General features: G+C 35.4%; 1 protein-coding gene and 1 pseudogene across 1 annotated transcript; both read right to left on the reverse strand.

Annotated features, from left to right (window-relative positions):
* Window positions 1-5,048: 5,048 nt before the first annotated feature.
* On the reverse strand, window positions 5,049-6,139 carry LOC111801106 (ethylene-responsive transcription factor ERF026 pseudogene; annotated as a pseudogene).
* Window positions 6,140-7,983: 1,844 nt separating this feature from the next.
* Window positions 7,984-12,553, reverse strand: LOC111800708 (lysophospholipid acyltransferase 1). Its single transcript, XM_023684518.2, has 8 exons — window positions 12,133-12,553; window positions 10,903-10,958; window positions 9,492-9,715; window positions 8,994-9,402; window positions 8,826-8,911; window positions 8,631-8,694; window positions 8,425-8,543; window positions 7,984-8,342 (listed from the first exon to the last, which is right to left on the reverse strand). Exons 1-8 carry the CDS (start codon window positions 12,432-12,434, stop codon window positions 8,205-8,207), a joined length of 1,398 nt encoding a protein of 465 aa, XP_023540286.1. The 5' UTR covers window positions 12,435-12,553; the 3' UTR covers window positions 7,984-8,204.
* Between the last annotated feature and the right edge of the window lie 2,036 nt (window positions 12,554-14,589).

The raw sequence follows: 14,589 nt of genomic DNA on the forward strand, positions 1-14,589 counted from the left end.
AATAAAAAAAAAATGTCTTGTTCTAAAGGCTACAAATAATATAGTGCTACTATCATAACTTATGTCTCATGACCATCACCACGATATCGTCATTCGTGTAATGGTGCCTTATCTTTATCTATAAAATAATAGTAGCACGTGGTTTGAGTATTTTAAGGCATACTTCTTAAATGACCTCACTACTAGAGTCAGGAAATGAAATCATATGGAGTCGTATTTAGGACCTACGATTAAACATCATTTCATGATCTTGGTCTCAACTTCCAGCCTGGGTAGAATTTGATGTGTAGTACTTCTCAACACACGACCCATGTATGTGTACATGGTCCCCTGAACCTGGCCTTCGACTAGCATACATCCACATTGTTGGTATACCGCAAAGGGAAGGGAGCGCCCGTAGTATCATATTGTCATAGTGTACGAGTCCGTACTATTGATAACGGGAAAGTATCCCGATGCAAGTGAACATACAATATGCATAAGATCCCCATCGTTTAAAATCATGAAATGTGTTTATGATACAATAATATATATTTTTATTCATTTCATACATAATCCTTTCGTGTCATTACATAAGGTAGTATACGATATGGTACCATACTTTCATAACATATCAGTTCGAGCAACCGGAGAAGTTGTCAGAGAGTCGTCGGAGAGAAGTTGGTCGGACGTTGGGTTGGTGGAGTTGGTATGGGTCATCAAATCAGTTCGAGCGGTACTGGGCTTGGGCTATGGGTCTGGGTTTGGGTTAGCTGTAGGTTCTGGGCCGTGAGTGTTTGGACCTTAGGCTGGTGGAGTGCATAGGGCCGTTTTTTGGGCAGTTTGCTAATTCATTTCCTGGTTTTATTTATTTTTTATCCAATTTTGGACCATGTTTACAAGTAAGTGGAGTTGGCTTCCGACCAAAATAATTATTTACTGTCGCGAGTTGTTGGCTCTAGTCTAGACTTTCCCAGCCAAGGAAGTTAGTGGAAAGCATTTAGAGCAGGCAGCACAAACCCTTTCTTTTAATCGGGCAAGGATGAACATTTGATGCTATATCTGTTTTTGGCTTTTTTAGTTGTTCTTTGGTCATTTCCGGTAACCTGGTCGATCTACTTCACATTTTTCAGAAGGGAGGTTGGACGGTAACCTTAGCCTAGAACTCGATCTACAGTCCCGATTAGGGGCACTCAAAAGCGCCGTTGCCAACGGTGCAATCTATGGTGCCTCCAAGACATCCCACCCCCTTCCAAGTGATTCAAATCAAATAAGACAAGTCAGAATCACTAACCAAATCGGAAACTCAATCCTAAACTTCGGAGTAAATTGAATGAGAAATAAACAAATGTCTTTCTCAGTTAAATTTGATGTATTTTTACTCGTTTACTTTATCCAGCACTTTTATGTCAAGATTTTCTCGATTTCTAGCCTCAAGTACCATTTAGAGTAAATATGACTATAAACTTTTTGATAATAACTTCCTCATAAAAAAAAAAAAAAAAAAAAAACCTAAATTCCTCCCCAACTAGATCGTTCTTCATACTTAATTCCTAATCCTAACATTACAGGAACACATATTCAATTATTATATGAATGACGATTCTTCCTTCACGAATCGATACCTGTTCTTACTAAAAGCGGAAGATTGTATACACGATTTTTGTAGATTAAGGTCGAAATTATTAATAAAAATCGAAAGTGAGAGAGAACGTAGTCGGCCACAGTTTTGTACATGTTTTAAAATACGTACATTATGTTTGCAATTTGGGAAATAGAGAGAGAACAAAATGTGAGGGTGAAAATGAATGGTAGGCGATGTCGGCCATGCTTCCAATTATTACTCTCCTGCCTACTTCGTCAAACCAAAACACATTGCGGCTGCTCCACACATCATGTTCCATTTTATGTTTTTCCTTCATCCAATCATTTAGCTCCAGATTTTGTTCCAAACATTTTTACAAAGATATCCAGTAATAATAAGATAGCTTCAAAATCTAAATTTTATTTAGTGAAGTTTAAATAATTAACCCTTCTTTCAAATGTTGAAAAAGTTGAATGACTCGAAGAAGTCGATCTAAAGATTGTCGTGGAAAGGAATATTGAAAGAGATAGGAAAATATAAAATGGATCAAAGTTGTCGTGCTGTTATTGTTTTCTCACTCTATTGGCTAAAGAGTTATATGGAAATCCTAGATAAATTCAAATTTACTACCAATCGGTTAAAGATCACGTGTTTGTTTAGATTGCTGTCATATGTTAGGAGTTGATTTAGTTTTGGTTTTTGTACTGATTTGTTATCAGTTTTTTCGGTAGATTTTCTAATGTTTTTGTATTCTTTGTATATATACAAAGTCTTCTTGTTCTTCGTAATATAATCTCTTATCAACCATTCAATCACTCGTTCTTTCACTTACACAATCTTCTAAAATCTTGATACTTTGAATATTTTGAATCAGATCTCAACTACTTTGAATCATATCTTTTGAACAAGAGACATCATTTTCGATTTGATATGCTTCATTTCATCTTCCATGGCCGACCCTTCAATCAACATGTGGGTTGATATCGAAGCTTCTTCATAGTTTTTCTTTGGTTGGACCCCAACAGCTGGTTTACTTTTAATTCTACCCTGTGTTTTTCCTCCATTGGAAGGGGAATGGTGAGCGTACTGTGGTCCAACCCTCTCCTCTCGGATGCCACCTTCACTCGTCATTCTCTCATGACTCATTTTGTCTAACTTTTCAAATATTACAAATAAGTGTCACAGAGGGAGAGCTTCTAAGTTTGACATGCTATCATCTTCGACTCGAACAAAGATAGTTTGTATAGGGATTACCCTAAACTTTTCTCGTTTCTTTATGAATTAGGTTAGGAGATAGATGAACTTGATCGAGCACAAACATCACATACTAGGTGTGGTCGGTTGGAGAGAAGAACAAATCATTTCTTATAAGAGTGTGAAAATCTCTCCTATTAGTGGACAAATTTTAAAACTGTGAGGCTGACGGCCATATGTAACGGACCAAAGCGGATAATATTTGTTAGCGGTGAGCTTGAGTTTTTATAAATGGTATAAGAGCCAAACACCGAGTGGGTGAATTGTGAGATCTCTCCCTAGTGGATGCGTTTTAAAACCACGAGGCTAATGACGATACGTAACTGACCAAAAGCAGATAATATATATTAGTGGTGGGCTTGCTTGAGCTGTTACTCTAAGATAATGCAATACATAAATCTGTTCATAGGTCGAGAGTAGCCTCAATCTCAGCCTTATTCGCTTAATAAGGTTAAGAAGAGGAATTGGGTCTTGACCTAGTTCCAATTTTCTTTTTCTAAAGTTAAATAACACGTTAAATATGTCTATCATTTTTAGAATTTTGATTCGTGGTGATGTCTACTTATGTCAGCATGTCATATGGTTATTAAATATTTCTCGACAAAAGTCAAATATCATAGGGCAAAAAGTCAGAGGACCACAACTAATTAATGTGAATATTTTAAACCCGCTTTAATTATATCAACAAACTGTCACGGGAGTCTATATATTCAAGTATATTCCAAACTTTTTTATTATATTGTATTGAACTTAGGTATTAATATGGTAACGTGATCAACATTTAATTTGTTGTATTGAACTTAGGTATTAATAGGGAAGCCATTTATAATTATTGATATGTGCCAAGCCACTTATGTGCGCACTAAATGCACCCAACTTCGCTTTTGGAACAATAGTGATACCCTCATCATCACATTGCCAAACTAGAAGGAAACCAAAATTGTGGTGGATGTCTAAATAGTTAGATTCTGTTTATGTAACGTTTCATGTCTAGAATTTAAAATATGATGGTCCGGTAACTATGTCACTATACTAATTTTGAACTAAATACGAGAGTGGAAGCCATTTCGAAAGACCAACACGGGTTCTCTTTTTGTTTGAATTGGGTTAAAAATTTTGAAAAACTGAAAAAACTTAGGTCAGGTCAATCCAATCAACTCGAAAATAGGGTTACAAACCATCCAAACTCTAACGTACTTTTATGATTATTATGAAAATTAAAAATATTTGATTGATTCTTGTGTTATGATTTGTGAATATTTGATATTTGAGTTTTATGGTACGTTAGTTGTTAATATAACATATATGATAGATTAATTAGATTTTTTTAAATAATTAAGAAAAATAAGAACAACCCGACAACCCAACGTGAGAATAGAGGGTTAGGATGAATTGTGAACTCTACCCAAGTTGTTTAAGTCACTAACTCAACCAACTCGGAATAGTCCATAAGATTTGTCTAACTTAACTAAACTCAACCTGTAATGCAATGTTTTGAAAACAAAACATTACTTTTTTAAGGTTTTTTTTTTTTTGCCAAAAATAGAAAGAAATATGATTTTGTAAGCTCAGGTGGTTTCAAATTCAAACTTTGCTTAAAAAAGGTTACACATTTTTCACATTAAAGTGTATTGGAAGCTTTTCAGTGGGTCATGTCCTCCAACAAAAGCATATATACATATATAATGAATTAAAACATTCAAATATGGATTCGGTATGATTTCATGAATTTACTCGTCTCAAATTCACTACTCAACCTTTTCATTCTAACCCCTGTCTCCTTCTCTCGAAACGAGGAAAAAAAAAGCAGATATCGAAATTGAGAATAACGTGTTCCAATCATCTTAACTACATACCCCACTTTGTTCGAGTGCTCATATAACTCGATACTTCGACTCATTCAGACTACTCAACTCAAACCATCAAAATTGAATTGGGTCATAATTTTTTCGATCAGGGTTAGAGTTAAATTTTTGAAAAATCGAAAATTTAATTCGGTTTTATGATTTAACATGACCCGACCAACCCGATCAACCCAAAAACAAGGTTTCAACCCAACCCTGACCTACCCTACTTTCTTTTAAAAAATGCGTTGTGACTTGTAAAACCCTCTATTCTCGAGTCTAGTTGTAAACTCTGTTCGAATTGTTCGCGTCATCGAACCGAGTTGATTCAGAAGATTTCTCTAACTTACATAAACCCGAGCAAATAAAAAAAGGGGAGAGACAAGTTAAAGAACAAACAAAGACTAAATTGTAATAATAGTAAACAGCAAAAAGCAGTCTGACATATAAAGCATTCCAATTATTACCGACAAGTGCAGCCATTTATGGGTCACACAAAATCATATTTTTTAAGCATAAAGACATGTCCACCAGTCACAATCTGCCTCTTATCTCATCCAAAATCACACATATCCAACTCAAAATCTCCATTCAAATCCATGTTCTTACACAATTTCAACTTTGTTCCTTCAAATTTACCCTCTCAAACTGAATCAACAACACTTTCAACCATGTCTTCTTGTTTTGATGACCTCAATTTTGATCTCTTCTGGGTTCCTTTTGTTTTCTTTCGACCATGATTGTGATTAAATATATAGCTTCACTTTTCGTTTTTACCCTAATAGTAGCTCCATAGATTCCCATCTCCACTCGAGTTCCACGAGTAATACTCATGTCGAGACGGCGATGAGCTAATTCGTGGCGGCGACAACAGCATTCCCTCCGCCATGTCAACGAGTAGATTTGGCATTCCAAAAAGCGCCTCTTCGTCGACGAACTCGTCGGGTGGTGGAGATTGGTGGTGACTATTGTAACTTCCTTCTTCATGGTCAATCCTTTTAGATGCAGCGGCAGCAGTAGCAGCAGCAACACGAATATCAGCCGGAGACATGGAAGTTGGAACCGGGTACGACCCAATTGAGTCGGGGAAGTTGAGAACAGCATTGCAACCCTTTAGAGCGAGCGCAGCCACGTCGTAGGCAGCAGCAGCCATCTCCGGAGAAGGGTAAGTTCCGAGCCATATTCGAGTCGTCTTACGGGGCTCTCGAATCTCCGACACCCATTTCCCGCTCCGGCAGCGGATTCCCTTGTAGTGATGATGCTTGTTGGAGGAGGTAGAGGCCATGAGAGATTGAATTGGAATAGAGTAAGTGAGAGAGAATTCATACACACACATATATATATATATAAGGAATAGACAAAAAGAAAAGGGCTGAAAAGTGAATGCGTGGGGAGTTCGTAAAACATCATTAAAGCAAACAAAACACACGGTTCATCCAACGTAAGAGGCCACTTAAAAGCCATGAGAGTGATGAGTGTGTTCATAAATAATGGATTTAGCTGTCTCCATTTCCCAACCAAACGCACATGTTTTTCATTTCTTAAAAACATCAATTCTTTATGTCTCAAATAATGTTGTTCCCTTTTATTATTACTACTATTGTGTTTAATTTTCTTTTTTTTGTAAGTTATATTATTGTTCTCACCAACCAATCACAAAACCTAGTACTAAAAAAACCAAATAACTTTGATTCTTAATTTTCATATACAACTTAATCTTAATCCCGAGTGAGTTTTGAACTGCTATCAATGAGGGTTTATCTTTTGATTTTGTAGTTGACTCAATAAGACTACCATTTTGGAGATTTGATCAAATACGAAATTGAGAATGTAATTTCATGAGATAAAATTCACTCCTTTCCGTATAAGGAACGTAGATGAGTGACTTCCTTCGGTGTTGGTTTTAGGACTTGAATGATGGAGTGTCACTCTCCCATTGGCTTAAAGAAACTTAGTTTATGTTTGAATCATATGCAAATTGTTCATTAGAATGGTACTTAAAGTGTAAGATGTAATTATAGGAGAAAAATAAATTTTTGACACCGCTCGAATTGTGAACAACTTATGAAAAATGGACTTGTCGGTCATGATCATATTCAAAGACACCGTTTGTGTTAAGTGCATAAAAATGTAACTTTAAATAAATGAAAAGTGACTCATAGTTAATAAATAAAAATTGATTAATTAATTTTGTATTATATAATTAAATAAATTTATAAGAAATTTTTTAAAAGTTCAAATTAATATTTAAAATATTTTATATATTAAATATACACATTAAAATATATTTAAATGAAAAGTTCAAATTATTATTCCATTTATTAAATACATTAAAGATGGCATAAATCATGTCATTTAGATATTTAAAAGTTTTCCTTTGTTCGTGTGAGAATGACATATGTCAAAATATTATACCGTCTATATTATTGAATCACAACATAAAATTCATGTGGTGTCTCACGATAGCATTTGGATGACTATGAGAAAGTAATTTGAAAATAACTCGTGGAGAAGCAAATGTGTCAAAATATCTTATGATCTTCATCATTGACTGTCAAAATATCTTATGATCTTCATCATTGACTCAGAACATGAGATCAATGTGGGGCCTTATAGTGGCTTTTAGTTCGTCTCCTTACCAAAGTTGTTTGTCTGGATTAATATCACGGTAAACACCTCGTAGGGCACCTCGTAGGGATGGATTACAATTTTATTTTCAATACTTAATCTACCCTACATTGGCACTTGTGATAAAACTAAATGATCTAAAACGATGTGATTAGTCGAAAAATATTCATCACCATTGTGCTACCTCACCATAGCTTTGTGATGCAATACTATTAGGGATTAGTCGAAAAATATCTAATATTACCCATAATCATGACCATAACTTAATCTCAACGGAGAAACTTACGTGCTAGCCATTTATATCTAATCTAAGGGATAGTTAGAGATCCCTAATCGTCCCGCGCACAGTAACCACAAGACACTACATATCATAACCATGTAGGACAAAACTCTCTTATCTATCATCTCATACAAATGTGTATCTTAATCATCCGAGGCATATCATTGATCCGATATTAAAAATTTTAAAAAGAGTATATTGGATAAAAATATCTCATTTGGTATGCGTCGTTACATTTAACTCTTCTCTCTTCACAATTGTCGTAAATGTAGGCATGGGACGACTACATTCAATGCATTTGTAAACGCTTGAAAAGTCATTTCAAACGAGACAAACTCAATCCAACCGTTCATTAAATCTCTCCGTTTGGTTTGGTTTGGATTGAACTTGTATGCATTTTGGTCAAGAATGAATTAGCAAAAGGGCATGCATTTCCCACAATCATTCAACAATCTTCTCAAAATGATGCAAAATTAAAGGTTAATGATTCAAACTACTCTTATCCTTTTCAAAAGTTTTAACCAAGAAGATCCATCACAACAACTAAAGTAAATAACAGTGAACCAAATGTTCAGGATGTCCAGTGGAACAAAGTCATTCTCAAAACCCACAAGAAGAACCAACCTTTCTTACCTCACTTATCTTTTCTAGCTTTCGATCTAGCCGGTGCGGGTTTAATTATCGAACCAAGTAAGATTAGCGTGACGGGAATGATGGTTCCAATGTAGTACACGCTTCCATACGAGGCAAGTGTCTCGTGCAAGCTCAAGACCTGCCAAAAATACTATAGCATTAGTAATGTAATTGAGCAAGTGTCTCATGAGAGAAAGCGAGAGAGGGAGAGAGAGCGAGACCATGAAGCCGACACAGGAGTAGTTCAGAACCAAGACTGTGTAAGCAAAGTTGAAAAATCCGAGTACGCTTTTGAGGAAAGCCATGGATGGAGGAATAGCTTGTTGCCATCTGTAAATAACTGCTCGAAGAGCGGTACCAAAACGAAAGCGAAAGTGTTACAGAACTGGATAATGGACGTTATAAAAACAGGTAGGCCATTACATACCTCTTGAACCAGCAATCATCACAGCTGACTGAACAAAGAAGATGATGTACCCAGGATACAGACCCTATAAGTTTTCGGGTGAGCGGATAAGCAAGTCGATGTCAGAAGACGATAATATAAGAAAAGGACAATCCCTCAGACAGACACTAATAGGCAAAAAATTAGAAGCCGTAATCTGTTTCGTCATATACTCACATGCCAAACAGCACTGACAGTCTGTGTTGCCAGCAGCTGAAAGAAACCAGGTTTCTTTCCCTTTTGAACCAATCTCTCATAAACATCTACACCAGAATGAAACAGCAATAAGATCATTGTAAAATCATAATGACTTTTACTCTTTAGATCAATCACAAATAAACTCACAATGGCGAAGCCAGGTGCTGACTTGAATATTCCATTTAAGAGGAATCTCAACTGCACTCTTCACGAACTCAAGTGCAAGAATGTCGACATTCTTTGCACGGTCCCAGCGTGGTTTAGGTGGGGAAGATTTCGTCCAACCACTGAAACCCAAGCCAGAAATAATGATGGAGGCCTCGGAAATTGACCAGATGAAGTAATATTTCCAGCGTGCGGTGAAGCCTGCCATATATTGGTACCCAAGACGCTTCCAGAATGGCCAATCATGGTAGACCGGATCAATGAAGCGGGACAATGGAAACTGCGGTACCAAGTACAAATACAAGCCCATGCAAAAACCAGCTTGGAGAAGAGCTCTAATGGTTGCCCAATATGGTGATGGAGGTGGGTTTTGTTCATCATGCTTCCAAATCTGAAAAAGAAAAGAATACGAAATTCAATATAAGAACATCTGTCCAAAATTTGGGGCAGAAAAAAATCGAAGCAGAAGAATGGACACACCCCTTTTCCATCAGTCCACTCAAGATAATCCTTCATTTCATAAACAGGGCCAGCAAAGTGGCTGCCACAGCAGAGGCAGTAACCAATGTACTCAATTAATGAAGGCAGCTTAATCAATCGATTCTTCTTTTGAGCCTCACTTAAACCTTCTTCTTCTTTTAACAACCCATCGTTATAATTTATCGCACATGAAATGACCTTCAGCGTCAACACCATCAAGGCCCCTGAACAATAGATAGAATGTCAGTAACTAAATCAGCATAAATACATCAGTAAACGTGGATTTTAGAGCCTATTTGGAATGAATTTCTTAATGACTAAAAAAGGGCTTTTAAGAGTAAAAAAATATTTTTAAGAACTTGGAAAGTAATTTGTGGCTTAAGACTGCATATAGGAACTGAGTTGTTTATCACATAATGACATCTACTACAATCTTGGCATGATAGGTTGGAGTTTCTCTTTAGAAGCAAACTTTCAGAATAGGAACCAAGGAATGAATTTCATTTTTTTAGTTTGCTGCAAAATTTTGAGCCAAACTCTATCTGTTATCAGAGATTTTGGAGCCTGGAGAGGTTCCAAAATCATTCCTCCAAGTCCTTTTTAAGCAACTCTTAGCAGCCCACCACTTTTATGTCCGTGTAATTGTAACAACCTAAACTTACCACTAGCAGATATTGTCATCTTTGGGCTTTTTCTTTCGGGCTTCCCCTCTCGGTTTTTAAAACGCATCTGCTAGGAAGAGGTTTCCACATCCTTATAAAAAATGTTTCGTTCTCCTTCCCAACCGATGTGGGATCTCATAGTAATTGTTTGTACATGGGCACTAGGAAGCAAAAAAAAAACTTCAAAGAATTTTCCCTAGTCTTCGGCCTTGGTTGAACTCGATTTCAGACTAAATTCAAAGAAACCTTCAGCTTTTTTTATACCTAATGCGTGTTTTGTAATAATGCTTAGAGCCTCAATTGCATCTCTTTCAAGATTCATATCACTAGTCTGAGCAGTTAAATAGCTTTAATTGAGAGCAATACTGTCTTATAGTCTCGAAAACAGGTTTAGAAACGAGAAGGAGGCTTAAGAATCAATCAGACTCGAGTATCAATAGAGTACTCTCGATCTAAACTCTTTTGAGATGTATCAGTTCTATGATTCTAGCAATTGGATCATGTATTCTATAGTTATGACAAATGACTTTTGTTTATTATAAAAAAAAACGTACGACCAGACAACGACGTGTTGTATATGATACTTCATCAATATCAAATATTCAAGCCAATTGGTACTGAATTTGAGAATAACAATCATCATAAAAAAGGTACTATTTCCTAGTCCCGATTTGAGAAAAAATCTCAAATCAACATATTTTTTCACGCTAATGAAAGAAAAAAGGCACAAGTCGAATGAGTGATCTTACCAGTTGCATCGATTCCTCCTTCCTTCCAAGCATCTCCACTCATGTAATATACATGGCTACACATGTATACAAATAGTCAAGAATTCTGGAATCAAAAGCACAATCTCAAGAGTCTGAAGATCTTCAGTCCAAGACTCGACATAAATCTTATTTATTGATGCAAACGGATTATAAACACAAGCACTAATCACATGCAAGATTTTTAGATCAATAAACATTCCTTGTTCTAAATAGAAATCTGCAGAACAATGATGGTAAGATTAGATTATTATATAGTCCAGGCTTTTGAACCGACATCAGGGACGTGTTTGAATCGTTCATGTTAATCCAGCTCCAAAAGGAACAGGTTAACACGCATCCAGTCTTTCCAACCAACTCATTGATTTCTATTTCTTCACAACATACAATATTCCTACACTTATCTAAAGAAGGATGGATAAAATTTTAGAAACTTCATATGGGATGGGAAGGTGCCATATCTAATGGAAGTCGACATCCAGTAGGTGGAACAATCACTCTTCCGATAGACCTTGTGGGTCTCGGTACCGATAGAACTAAGGCAATTCCTAAAGCTCTCCTCATGATATCGCTCTCGAGGTTTTATGATTGTACAGAGTACACCTGGAAGTGACTCATCTCCATGATAAATATGAAACAAAATTATGGGACAATAATGTAGCTTTATCAGGGCCACAACTGTACCAAGACAGAAAGACCAAATGAATCTTCCTACCATAAATTTAGCTCAGGAAAAGTAAAAGACTATATGAACTAAGCCTTAGCACTTTTCCCCCAAATTTCCTAACAACTGATCGTACAAAGGCTAAAAGTTTCTTGCTCGCATCAAACGCCTCTGCTGAGAAAAACAGAGTACTGAGCTCAAAACTATTTGACATCTTCCTGCAAGTCACTAGAATCAAAGTCAATCCAAAGCCCACAAAACACTATCGAACCCCAAAAACGAACACAACTCCCCATGGCATGCACAGAATAACAACACCAGAACACAATACCAAGTTCAATTTCCACTAGATCCATCACTCGAAGAAGGCATGATTGTAAAGGGAGTTAGTTGCATGCAACGAAATACAAAATACCAACCACCCAATAGACAAAGTAGTTAAGTAAGCAAAATGCAATAAGAACCAGATCGTTCAATTCAAAAACCCCATGAATCAAAATCCCCGAAAATGCGATTACAATTAAGTGAAATTACAAAAAATAGCATACCATCCAATGAGATAGCCAAAACCCAAGAAGAAGGTAATCAAGCCGCAATGGCGACGGAAGAGGACCATGGAAGCATAACCCAGCGACATAGGAACCAAGAAATGGAGGTTCGAAGAGAACCCAAATGAGAGATAAGAGAGAAGAACACCAGAGAGGGCAGAATAGAGATGCTTGGGGAGGCGACCTGGAACAATCCGCCATAGAAAACTGACCGGAATTGTGGCAACGAAACAGAGAAGGAACCGGAGAACCGCGACGGAGACGCCAATAGAGGCAGCCAGGGATTCCATCTCCAGGCCCATCGAAGGCGAGCTGGATTCTCTTCCAGGTGTTGTAGATGCTTCTCCGGTTGATGTAAACGAAGCTTTCTACACTAAGATCTCGACTGACCCTTCTTCTCTCTGCTTTTATCACATCGTTCCGATCAATGAATTTAGATTTTAATTTCAACTTCCAACTCTATCGACTGAATTTACCAAATTACCCCCCCTAGTATTATAAAATACTAAATAATTCTAATTCACTACTTATATTATTGTTGACTAATAAACTAAGCATAAACTTTACAAAATTATTATTTATTTAATGTAATTCATTAATTTTGTTAAATAAATATCTATATAATGCCTAGAAATACATCATTTACGAGCACCAACCTCATAAATGTCGTACCTAAAAAGGTATCTCTTATACCAAACAAACTCCGTCCACATGGTAAGTGTTCGATTTGTCGAGTTGTTAAATTATAAAATTGGTCCTAAAAAATTTAAAATTAAAATTTTGGAATTGGTTTTTTTTATATAATTTACGTATATTATTTTTTTAAAATATATATATATATATATTTTTAATAAATGTAGTACAATTTTACTTAATATGGGAAAAAAATAATTTTAGAGTTGATTTGGATAATACCCGTTAAATTAAAAATATTGCTTTAATATTTTTATTTTTAAAAAAGTTCCAAAAAAAAAATTAATACTCTCTTAATTTTTCGATCTCTAAAATTATTCTTGAATCGGTGGACGTTGGATTTCAATTAGACTATTTAAGCTCGTGAAAAACACTTAAATTAAGAAGAATAAGAGAGATTATTATTATTATTTAAATTAATAATTTTAAAATTTTATCCAAAAATATTACTTTATGCATTTAATATATTATTAATAGATGTGTAATACAAAATAAATTATGGTTTGGAGAGGTTGTGCATCTATAGTTTTTTTTATTGAAATTAACGATTTTAAGAGATTATTATTGTTATTGAAATTAATAATTTTTAGAGATTATTATTATTATTTTTTATTATTATTATTATTCAAATTAATAATTTTAAGTTATTATTGCAGGTGGTTGGTTGATATTGTACGGTCTATCCAACTCAACCGAACTCCAAACAACTCATGATGAGTATTGGAAACTTAAAATGAAAATTTTAAGAAATAAAATTATATGGGTTAACTAATGATCTTCCCGAGACATAAAAGTCGAGACAATTAAAGGTAAATTAAATTCAAAAAAAAAAATTTACTTCGACAATTTCATAAGATCTTTCTAGGTATGACTCGAATATAAGACCAAGGTTTGTAGAATTCTAAGTCTAGAGAATTTTTCGTTCCAGAGAAGAGAAAGCCGGTAGGATGTAAATATGGCTCAACCGAGTAGTCCTAAACTTTAATAGAATTTTTGTCAAATCTAAAATATATGTTCCCGTGTGGTTCTTATTTTAAGGTGAGATTGAAATAAATTTATGTCAGAAGTTACAAAAAACAATTGAGATATTTTATTTTATTGTCTTAATGTCATATGCTCGGTTGGATTATTGTTTGATGTTTGATAAGTCATGTGACGATGAAAACACAAGGAAAGATTACTATGATGCATCATGTACTGATACTAATATTCTCTATTTGTGAAATCTCGTGCATGTTATAGTTTCATATAGGCATGAATAGTTATATATTTATTTTTCCTTCTTTCTATGACTCTTTCGAGATCTCTACTAGCATGAAATCATTGCGCTAAATATGTACCCAAACGAGGCTCAAGAATTACTAAATCAATAGGAGCCTAGTGGGGTTTTGATGTATGAAAATGTTGCACATAAAACCACGTTTATTAAATTAATACACATCCCGAGCATATGAAAATAACTAAAATCTAAGTCATGTTAGGAATCACTAAAATAGTAGGAGCTTAGTGAGTTATGTATGCATTTTTCAGACTCCAATAGTGGGATCACTTAATGACCATCGTTCTAAAACCGGTATCTTTCAAGTAAAAGTAAGAGTGTCTCTATTTTTGGTCCTCCTATTTGATGTTCTATAAAAGTGCCTAAGATCCAAATTGCTTCCGTATGATAATGGAACTACCTCTCTTCTATCCCTAAAAGTGGGTAGGAGTGAATTTCATCTTGCACCCCACGTCCCCAGCTATTCACCCAGTCTTACCCCTGAA

The sequence above is a fragment of the Cucurbita pepo genome, chromosome 8 (genome assembly GCF_057944985.1).
Source record: "Cucurbita pepo subsp. pepo isolate OVF chromosome 8, ASM5794498v1, whole genome shotgun sequence".
Lineage (NCBI taxonomy): Eukaryota > Viridiplantae > Streptophyta > Magnoliopsida > Cucurbitales > Cucurbitaceae > Cucurbita > Cucurbita pepo.

Coding starts and splice junctions, on each gene's coding strand:
- LOC111800708 (XM_023684518.2), bottom strand. CDS start 12,434: ATGGGCCTGGAGATGGAATCCCTGGCTGCCTCTATTGGCGTCTCCGTC. Junction 9,716..10,902: donor AGGAGGAATCGATGCAACTG/GTAAGATCACTC, acceptor TCTATTGTTCAG/GGGCCTTGATGGTGTTGACG. Junction 8,343..8,424: donor ACTCCTGTGTCGGCTTCATG/GTCTCGCTCTCT, acceptor TATTTTTGGCAG/GTCTTGAGCTTGCACGAGAC.